The 11293-nt window shown below is 38.6% G+C and overlaps 1 protein-coding gene across 1 annotated transcript; it reads right to left on the bottom strand.

Moving 5' to 3' along the window:
* Positions 9301-10206, bottom strand: LOC109835100. The gene is made up of 2 exons (XM_020403097.1): positions 9824-10206; positions 9301-9730 (listed from the first exon to the last, which is right to left on the bottom strand). Exons 1-2 carry the CDS (start codon positions 10204-10206, stop codon positions 9301-9303), a joined length of 813 nt encoding a protein of 270 aa, XP_020258686.1.

An 11293-nucleotide genomic window follows, 5' to 3' on the forward strand; every position in this document is an offset into this window, starting at 1 on the left:
ACAGATGAAACCTGCGTTGGTAGCTATTAGAAGCTGCGTTGGCAGCAGTTAAATGCTGTGTTTAGCAGTGGTTGGAAGATGTGTTTTACAACATTTAGGAGCTGCGTTTGGCAGGGAATGAAAGCTGCATTTTGCAGCATTTAGGAGCTGTGTTTGGCAGCGAATGGAAGCTGTGTTTTATAGCATTTAGGAGCTGTGTTTGGCAACGAATGGAAGTTGCGTTTGCATAGCTTTGACTCTGGAATGAGGCCACTTGTGCTTCACCTCTGGGATGCAGGGATGAGTCCTGCGTCTTGGATTGAAGAGATCGTTGGCTTGTAATCTCTTCTGTCAGAGCATCGCGACGATCGTTGGAGCTCTTTGAAATGTGAGAGTCGTCAGATTGCAACTCTCATTATTGGTTGTGAAGACCATTGATCAGAGTTTTCATCGATTTTCGTAAAGGTCGTTGATTTGTAATATTCATCGATCTACGTGAAAGTCTTCAAATTATAGCCTTCTGAAAGTCGTCGAATTGTAACCTCCATTGTTGATGTTTGATGGGGATAAGCTATCTGTTGTGATTTTTAGACAGCCTACAGCCATCTACACGAATGCATTATTATCGGGTCTAGGAGGTGTTTTGATGCAGACTCGGAGAGTTGTGGCTTACATTTCATGGCAGTTGAGGACGCATGAGCAGAACTATCCCATACATGGCTTGGAGCTAGCAGCAGTGGTCTTCACACTGAAGACATGGAGACACTATCTTTATGGAGTGCAGTTCGAGCTATTCACGGATCACCAGAGCCTAAAGTACCTCTTTTCTCAGAAGGAACTCAACCAGAGATAGTGGTGATGGGTTGACTTTATTAAAGATTATGATTTTGCAATTCAGTACCATCAGGGGAAGGCAAACGTCGTAGCGGATGCGTTGAACAGTAAGCATCGACATCGGATTTTAGCATTGAGGTTCTCGTTGTATCAAGATCTTCACACACTTAGCGAGTTTGATTTTAGGTCGGAGATTGGTGGGATCAGCGTATTTTTGGGAGCTTTGTCCATGCAACCATCTTGGACTTATGGGGTGGTCAAAGCTCAGCTAGAGAACTCTTGGACTCAAACCCGAAAGGAGGAGATTTCTGAAGAGCTAAAGACTAATTGGACCGTTAGAGCAGATGTAGGACTTCGAATGAAGCACCGATTAGTGATGTCAAGTAATGCACAGCTGAAGAAAGACTTATTTGATGAGGCACATCGTACCATGTACACAGTGCATCCAGGCACCACTAAAATGTACAAGAACCTAAAGAGACACTTTTGGTAGAGCGGAATGCATAGAGATATTTTACCTGCCAACAAGTGAAGGTAGAACATTAGAGACCCGCAGGAACCCTACAACCTTTACTCATTTCTAAGTGAAAGTGGACAGATATTTCTATAGATTATTATAGGACTGCCAAGGTCAAAGAAAGGGAAAGATTTTATTTGGGTGATAGTTGATCGATTGACACATTTTATACTAGTGAAGACGACATATACGGCGAAGACTTATGCGAGAAAATTCATCCAGAAGATTGTGAGACTACATGGAGTTCTAAAGACGATTGTATCAGATTGAGGCTTGGTTTTCACTTCACATTTCTGGAGGAGCTTCCAGAACTTGCTCAGCAGCCAATTATCATATTCTAGTGTGTTCCACCCATAAATAGATGGGCAGACAGAAAGAGTTAACTAAGTGGAGGAAGACATGTCGCGGGCATGCATTATTGATTTCCAGGGTAATTGAGAGGATCATATTCCATTGATTGAGTTCGCTTATGACAATAGTTATCAAGCGACCATAGGTATGGCACCATATGAGGTGTTATATGGGAGGCCTTGTAGATCACCTATTAATTAGGGAGAACCAGAGGACAGCTTATTGCTTGGACCGGAGCTTGTGAGACAAACTACAAAGAATGTAGCACTAATTCGGGAATGTAATCTTGCAACGCAGAGTCAGCAATAGAGCTACACAGATCATAGATGGCGACCGCATGAGTTCCAGGTTGGGGACTATGTTTTACTGAAAGTATAGCCGATGAAGGGAGTTCAACGATTTGGAAGATGGGAAAAGCTTGCTCCGAGGTATATTGGCCCATTCAGGATTGTTGAGCATATTAGAGCAGTTTTGTATTGACTAGATCTTCCAGCATCGATATCGAGTATACACAACATTTTCCATGTTTCGATGCTCAAGATGCATTTACGCGATGAGGAGCAGCAGTGAGTATTGGACGCACCGGAGATTGAGCTTCATGATGATTTGACCACCATTAAGATCCTAGTTTGCATTCCGCCAAGGAGGACAAAAGACTTAGAAACAAATTGATACCTTTAGTTAAAGTTCAATGGAGTCAGATTGGAGCTAAGGAAGCTTCTTGGGAGATCGAAGAGGATATGCGTCATGTCTATCCATACTTGTTTGAGTAGGTAAAATGATTGGTTATAAATTGCTTGTGTTTATGATTATTTTCCATAGTCATATTTATATTTAACGCTAGAATAGGAGTATTAACACTTAGATTCTAACCATTCGGAACATATAGTATATATATGGAGGGTTCCTTATTTGGATTTTTCGCCCGACGTTCTAGTACTGTTTAGTTAGGGGTTAAGTAGGAGTATTTGCATTCTAGATTGTTAAGTGTAAATATCGCTTATGTTTCATATCTGGGGATTAATGGTACAAGATATGTACCGGAGAGTTTCCTTGTCTAGATTATCCCCTCATCATGCTTTTCTCATATTATTAATCTCTAAGATACGATTGTGAAATTTCGAGGACGAAATTCTTTTAGGGGGGTGAATGTAAAACCTAGTGAATTTTAGAAAATAGTATGAATTGAATTGATAAATGAGCTCTAATTATGATGAATATCATTTATGGATGAATGATTATGCTAACAATTAATTTGAAATTAATTAAGAGTATATATGAGAGTATACAAAGGTTAAACATGCACAAAGAAGAAATTTGGAAAAATGACCAGTTAAAAGTATATATATATTACACACCAATACAATTCGAATCTAAAAAAACTCAAAAGATAAAAGTTGTAGGTATCTTCAATAGATTTCCAATGCATCTTAAATCATCTTATTCTGAGGTCTTACGTAAAAGTTATAGCCAACATACTGAAAACTATTTTTCTAAGTCTGACTAGGTTTCCTATTTCGGGTTTGGGCTGTTTTGATTCGGATTTGCAGTTATATATATACATATTTACACACAAAAAATATATCTTTTCATCATTATTCCAAACCCTAGTAGCCCCTTTTCCTCTCTCTCAAACTCTAATCATAATTTGTGAGATTTGGAAGAGTTCTTGAGGCGTTTGTCGAGAGGACGGCGGGATTTTGCGACTTTGGTGAAGAGGGATCTTGTTGTTTCTCTTTTTATTTTCCAATACCTTTCAGGCAGCAGTTCAAAGTTCTAGAGAGTCGTAGGATGACGGACTTCCAACATAGTCGCCATCACATATTTTTAGTAGATGAGACTCCACCACAGTTGGACATTTAGAGTTTTGTATTTCATCTTGTAAATGTTGTGTGTCTTAGTTTATTTTCAGTTGACTCATATTGAGATACTTCATATTTATTTTAGACTTTAGTTGTATACAGTTTGTTCAGTTGAGACATGATTATATTTATTAGATATCTCTTTCTACATCATGTCAAATGCATTTATTTCCCGTATTTTGCCTGTTTTGTACCTATACTTCTTGTTGATTCCACTAGAGAGATATTACTATGATGGTAAAAGTGTTATTGCATAGTATGAGTGTATGATAGGTTTGATATTTTTAGGTTCACCTTAGACTGCAGCCATGTGTGAAAACAGGGGCGTCACAGAGCTGAAGCTACAGAAGATTCACACAAATAAAAATCCAGCTGATTTTTTAACGATGACCATTTCTAGAGAGAAGACTGAGTTGTGTTGGCGATTGGCCAGCATGAACTCCCGTTGAGGAGTTAAAGAATGGCATACCCCCTCGTTGAGCTAGAGGGGGAGATTGTTGCGGGTCCAGCCTAAGATAAGGCTCACATGAGGTTCACATGAATTAAAATTCTATCTAGAAGAGGATTTGGATGATCTAGTTATAATAGGAATAGGTTTGGAGAATTCTATTTATGAGAACCCTATAATCAATTATTGTAAACAGTAACCGCTACAGTGCTGTGAACAGTATCCGAGATAAAAAAAAAGAGGGAAGTGAGAGAAAAAGTGAGATTCTGAATAGCTTGGTTGTCTGATTGCAGTGATTCAAAAGCCGTTGTCTTTAGAACAACGACGCTGTCGAGGGTATGGTGATAGTTTCTCCGTGGGTATTAGAGATTTTTTGTGAGATGGGTTTTTAAGGTTTTGGTGCCCTAGAGGTAACACTATATCTTTCTCTTGTGATTTAAACCTCAAGTTCAGGTGTAACTTGGAGGGATTGTACTCTTGATTCATAGTAGAATATTTCTCTCTGGATTGTCTCGTGGACATAGGTACGATTTGCCGAACCACATTAAATCTTGGTGTTTGCTTGCTTTTGTATTTTCATTTGTGCTGCTATTCGTTTAGTGTTTAATTCCGTAGATTAATCTCTATAAAATCCCCAACATCAACCTCCAAGCTTCAATCGCTCATCACTAACAAACTATGTATGCATACTATGAAAGACATTGTACAGTCTTAAACAAGCACCTCGTGCTTGGTATCAAGAACTCAAGTCTTATCTACTTCAATCCGGTTTTACCAACTTGGTAGTTGATGCCTATCTTTTCATCTACACCAAGACCACCTCCATTGCTTATTTTCTAGTATATATCGATGACATAATCTTAACCAGGAATAACAACAACTTCTGGGAATCATTTGTTCATCAACTTGGGCAATAGTTCTCTCTAAAAGACCTTGGCACTCTACATCAATTTCTAGGTGCGAAAGTTATTCCTACACATCACGGTTTGTTTCTCTCTCAACACCGGCATATCAATGATTTACTACAGTCTTTTGCTATGGCAGGAACCAAGGAAGTAAACACTCCAATGTGTAACACTACTCCTCTCATGCTTCATGATGGCTCCTCTCCCATTGATCCAACACCCTGTCACAAGCTGATTGGTGCTCTTCAATATCTCTCTCACTCGACCTGATGCATCCTTTGCTGTGAATCACTTTCCTAATTCATGCATTCGCCCCACCAAATAGCATTGGACGGCTCTCAAACGTGCTCTTCAGTACCTAAAGACCACTATTCATCATGGTCTATCTTAATTGAGGAACTCCTATAAATATTCACACCTTTAGTAACTCTGATTGGGGTGGCAATCGTGATGACGGTCATTCAACAACTAGCTACATTATTTACCGTGGATCAAATGTCATTTCCTGGAAGTCACAGCTCGTCAAAAATCAGTTTCTAGATCATCGTAGGAAGCTGAATATAAAGCAATCGCCAATTCAACTACTGAGGTACTATGGATAAAAACTCTTCTTCATAAATTAGGCATCCGTCTCAAGAAGACTCCTTCACTATTACCCAAACTTTCACTCAAAAATGAAGCAATTGCTCTTGACTACCAATTTGTTCGGGAATGTGTCACCAATAGATCGCTATGTTTACATCATATTAGCACAAAAGATCAATTAGCAGACATCCTCACTAAAGCAACTAGCCGGAAACAATTCGTAGCTCTTCGCTCCAAAATTGGAGTCAGCGATGATGCCTCAATCTTGCGGGGGTGTTTTAGCGATACATCACCACAACTGGAGTCTTCTGTTAGAGATACTGTTGGAGTTTTATGCTGTAAAACTGACTTTGAGAAAGAAATAAAGGCAAGCACAACAAGGGATATTGCTGTAAAATGTCCACACACTTCTATTGAACAGAAATAATACTTAAATACAGAAAATTTCATCTAGTGAATCCTAAAAACAAGCAACTACGTGGAATCATGTTCCACTATCAACAACAACTAAAATCCAGCCACTAACATCACTAACTGGTAGTGTTTTTTAACTGGAAAACAGAAAATGGCTAAAAATAAGGAAAATAACAGCAGTAAAAATTGACTGAGTCTTTGTTGCAGTAACTGAAAGCAATCCATCAACACTCCTCCTTGCTTAATTGCTGCAAACTCCAAGCTTTTCTCTAAGAAACTCAAATTTGCTTCCTGGCAAAGGTTTTGTGAAAATGTATGCTAGGTGAAGATCAGTTTTGCAGTACTTCAGAACAACAGAACCTTCTTTCTGCAGATCTCTAAGAAAGAAAAACTTAATGTTGAAATGCTTCGTTTTCCCGTGAAAAACAGGATTAGTTGAGATTGCAATTGCTGCTTGATTATCCACAAATACATCTGTGGACTTTTCTTGCTTCAAATTTAGATCAACCATCAACTTTCTAAGCCATAAAGCCTGATTTGCAGCAGCTGTTGCTGCAATAAATTCTGCTTCAGCAGTTGATTGTGCAACAATCACCTGTTTTTTGGAACACCATGAAAAAATACCAGAACCAAGATTAAAGCAATAACCAGAAGTGCTCTTCATATCATCAGAAGAGCCAGCATGATCACTGTCAGAATATCCCTGTAGAACACAAATCTGACTTGCATGGAACTTTACTCCCAAATCCAATGTTCCCTTGACATATCTAATCACTCTTTTTGCTGCTCTAAGATGAGTTTCAGTTGCACAATTAGTGAACCTGGATAGCAAACTTACAGCATGCAAAATATCTGGCCTTGTTGTTGTAAGATACATGAGGCAACCAACCAGGCTTCTGTAAAAAGTTTCATCAACTCTTTCAGCATCATCATGTTTGCTCAACTTCTGCTTTTGACACATTGGAGTAGGCATGCTCTTGCAATCCTCCATTCTGAATTTTTTTAAGATCTCCTTTGCATACTTCTTCTGGCAAACAAAGACTTCACCTCTTTTCTGCTGAATCTCCATTCCAAGAAAATAAGCCATCTCTCCCAAATCTGTTATTTCAAAGGACTGTTTCATGTCTTCCTTGAACTTGTTAACAAGCTCAACATTACTTCCTGTCACCAGCAAGTCATCAACATATAATAAGACAATAACAAAATTCACTTCGTCACCTTTAATGTAGAGTGTAGCTTCACTGAGGCTTTTTCTGAAACCCAGTTGCATCAAATGCTCATCAATTCTGCTGTACCAGGCTCTAGGTGCCTGCTTCAGGCCATACAATGCTTTCTTGACCAAATACACATCATCTTCATGCCCTTTGACTGTAAATCCATCAGGTTGCTCAATGTATATCTCCTCCTCAAGAAAACCATTTAAGAATGCATACTTTACATCTAACTGGTAAACTTTCCAGTATTTTTGTGTAGCAATAGCAAGTAATAATCTAATTGTATCAAGTCGAGCAACAGGAGCAAATGTATCAGAAAAATCAACACCAAAAATTTGAGCATACCCTTTCACAACAAGCCTGGCTTTGTACTTGTTGATTGAGCCATCTGCATTCAATTTTGTTCTGAACACCCATTTTACTCCTATCACTTTCCTATCTGCAGGCCTCTTCACAAGTTGCCAGGTCTGATTTTTCTCAATCATGCCCAGCTCCTCCTTCATTGTAGCTATCCATTTTGGATCTTTCTCTGCTTCCCAGAAGTCTGTTGGTTCAAGAACAGCAACATTACACCTTTGATAAATATCAGAAAGTGATCTCATACCTCTTACAGGAACTGGTTCAAGAACAGCAACATTACACCTTTGATAAATATCAGAAAGTGATCTCATACCTCTTACAGGAACTTCATCCACCAATTCATCTTCTTTCAAATGGAATTTTGAAGTCTGGTTTGAAACTGAAGTTGATTGCTTTCCTTTCCAGTTCCATTCTTCATTTTCCATAAAATGCACATCTCTACTTATAAGAATTTTCCTTGTGTGAGGTTGGAAAATTCTATAAGCTTTAGAGACGGTATTGTAACCCACAAAAATCCCTGCCTCTGCATTTTTGTCAAGCTTATCTCTCTTGATCTGTGGCACATAAGTAAAGCACAAACATCCAAAAAATTTTAGATTTTTCAAATTAGGTTTGAACCCATACCATGCCTCAAAAGGAGTCTTTCCATTAACGGCTTTAGTAGGAAGCCTGTTCAACAAGAACACTGCCGTGTTTGTTGCTTCTGCCCAGTACTCCTTAGGCAAATTTTTATCATGCATCATGCATCTTGCCATCTCAAAGATTGTTCTGTTCTTCCTTTCATTGACTCCATTTTGTTGTGGAGTGTATGGGGCTGTTAACTGATGCTCAATGCCAGCTTCCTCACAAAACTGATTGAATTGATCTGAAGTAGTGTATGGGGCTGTTAACTGATGCTCAATGCCAGCTTCCTCACAAAACTGATTGAATTGATCTGAAGTATACTCTTTGCCATTATCTGACCTCAACATTTGAATGGTACAACCACTTTGATTCTCGATCCACTGCTAAAATCTCCAAAAAACGCCGCAACTTTTGATTTAAATCTGAGAAAATAAATCCAGCACATACGAGTGAAGTCATCAATAAAGATTATGTAATATTTACTCCCCTTAAGTGAAGGAGTTCTCTGAGGTCCAGCAAGATCAGTGTGGATGAGTTGCAGCTTCTCAGTTGATCTCCAGACAGATTTCTGGAATGGAAGTCTTGCTTGTTTGCCATATCGACAGGCCTTGCAACCTGGTAGTTCTAACTCCAGCTGAGGAAGGCCTTCAACAAGCTCTTTTCTCTGCAAGTTCAGTACTGTAGCATGGTGAAAATGGCCAAGTCTTTTATGCCAAGTTTCTGTGATGCTAGCGACTGAGGAGTAAGCTGCTTGCTCCTCCTGCAATGGATCTAGTGAAAAGCTCTTCCCCTTCATCTTCACTTTGAATACATCTTTGCCTTCTGAATCCTTGATTTGACACTGATTTGTTTCAAAGATAACTTTGAAACCCTTCTCAAGCAATTGACCAACATTCAATAGATTTTGGCTAATATTAGGTACAAATAAAACATCTCTGATAAGTTTTGTACCTGAAGCATTTTCAATTGCCACGGTGCCTTTTCCCTTAACCGCGATATATTCTACATTGCCTATTCTCACTTTGGATACCACAGAAGTGTCTAGCTCCTTAAATAGATCACAGTCAAATGTCATGTGGTTTGTGCAACCACTGTCAACAAGCCACTTGTCACTCGAGTTGCTAGTAGCAAAACAAGATGCTACAAAGAGTTGCTCCTCCTCTTCTTGATCAGCTACTTGAGCACCATTCTTCTGCTTCAAATTCGCTTATGTCACATTCTTCTGTTGAATGTTGCTCTTGCAAATTCTGTGATGATGTCCCATCTTCTGGCACTTCTCACATTGCTGGTCTGGCTTTCTCCAGCATTTGAAAGGTGGATGACCCTTCCTTCCATAGTGTTTACAAGGAGGAAAATAGGATTTTGTTCCCTTACTGGTATTAGGAGAATCAGAACCTGAGCTTCCCTTCTTGTACTTCTCATTCTTCTTCCCTTTTCCTCCTTGATTGAACTGAGCTCTTGCAGCTAATGCACCTTCAACAGACCCTTCAGACCTCAAAAGTCTTCTCTGTTCTTGTGCCTGCAAAGCATTCAACAATTCTGCCAAGCTAACCCTTGACAAATCCTTAGTGTTCTCCAGCGCAGAGATGGTTTCTTCGAACCTTTCAGGAACTATTACAAGAATCTTTTGAACAATTCTAGAATCAGGAAATTCAGAGCCAAGTAACCTTACTTTGTTGGCGATGCTGAGTAATTTGTCAGAATACTCTTTGACAGTCTCTGAATCCTACATCTTCTGAAGTTCAAATTCTCTGATCAAATTGAGAATCTGCATTCCTTTAATCCTCTTATCTCCTTCGTACTCTTTCTTCAGGAACTTCCAGACATCAAAAGCTGACTTCATAGTCATAATCCTGACAAAGATTTCAGGTGAGACAGCAGCAAATAACGTAGCTCTCGCCTTTGACTTCCTTGATTTCTTCTCCTTTTGATTCTTAATCTGCGCCATGGTTGGATTCGCAAGCAATGGAGGAACTTCGTAGTCCTCCTCGACAGCTTCCCAGAGATCATTTGCCTCCAGATGAGCCTCCATTCTTGCTGCCCACACGTGATAGCCTTCTCCATTGAAGACAGGTGGTGCTAGTGCAGTGAAAGGAGTTTCAATTGAATCCATGTAATGTGTTTCTCTCAGTTATAGGTCCCTCAAGAAGAGAGCTCTGATACCACTTTGTTGGAGTTTTATGTTGTAAAACTAACTTTGAGAAAGAAATAAAGGCAAGAACAACAAGGGATATTGCTGTAAAATGTCCACACACTTCTATTGAACAGAAATAATACTTAAATACAGAAAATTTCATCTAGTGAATCCTAAAAACAAGCAACTACGTGGAATCATGTTCCACTATCAACAACAACTAAAATCCAGCCACTAACATCACTAACTGGTAGTGTTTTTTAACTGGAAAACAGAAAATGGCTAAAAATAAGGAAAATAACAGCAGTAAAAATTGACTGAGTCTTTGTTGCAGTAACTGAAAGCAATCCATCAACAGATACATTACTAGAAAAAAAATCTGAACAAGTCCACCTCATAATAAGCGATTCTCTTTTAGTTGTAACAACTTCTCCATATCTCTCATTGGTACTATACATTCTAATCCTATATATACTCTAAGGAAATCAATACCGAGACAAAGCTCAGATTCAAAACTCTAACTCTTACAAATGGCCGGCCCATCACAGTAAATTGTTTCTCAACTCTGATGATAAGTCGTTTGTTCATAGATAGTTCTTATTGCTACTCATTATTTTGGTACATGAATATTTATTAGTTAGGGATAGAAGATTCGGTATAAGATTCAAATTACAGAAAATGCATAACAAGAAAAGGGAAGAAGAAGATTTGGATGTGAATGAATCATGTTTGGGGAGCAGTTGGAAGATATTGATTTCACGTTAGAAGTCTAATTATTGTTAAATTGAAGTAACAATGTATCTTCTGATAGAGTCTACTTGTGTTGTTCCAATAGAAGTCTAATTATTGTTAAATTGAAGTAACAATGTATCTTCTGATAGAGTCTACTTGTGTTGTTCCAAATTGATCTTAAGCTTCCGCAATTTTTAGTAACAATGTATCTTCTGATAGAGTCTACTTGTGTTGTTCCAAATTGATCTTAAGCTTCCGCAATTTTTTTTTTATTTCTTTGGAAAAAAAGCTTCTGTAATTTTGTTTATTTGTAGCAGCTGCTGCTTTTTATATC

The sequence above is a fragment of the Asparagus officinalis genome, chromosome 3 (genome assembly GCF_001876935.1).
Source record: "Asparagus officinalis chromosome 3, Aspof.V1, whole genome shotgun sequence".
In the NCBI taxonomy this organism is placed as follows: Eukaryota; Viridiplantae; Streptophyta; class Magnoliopsida; order Asparagales; family Asparagaceae; genus Asparagus; species Asparagus officinalis.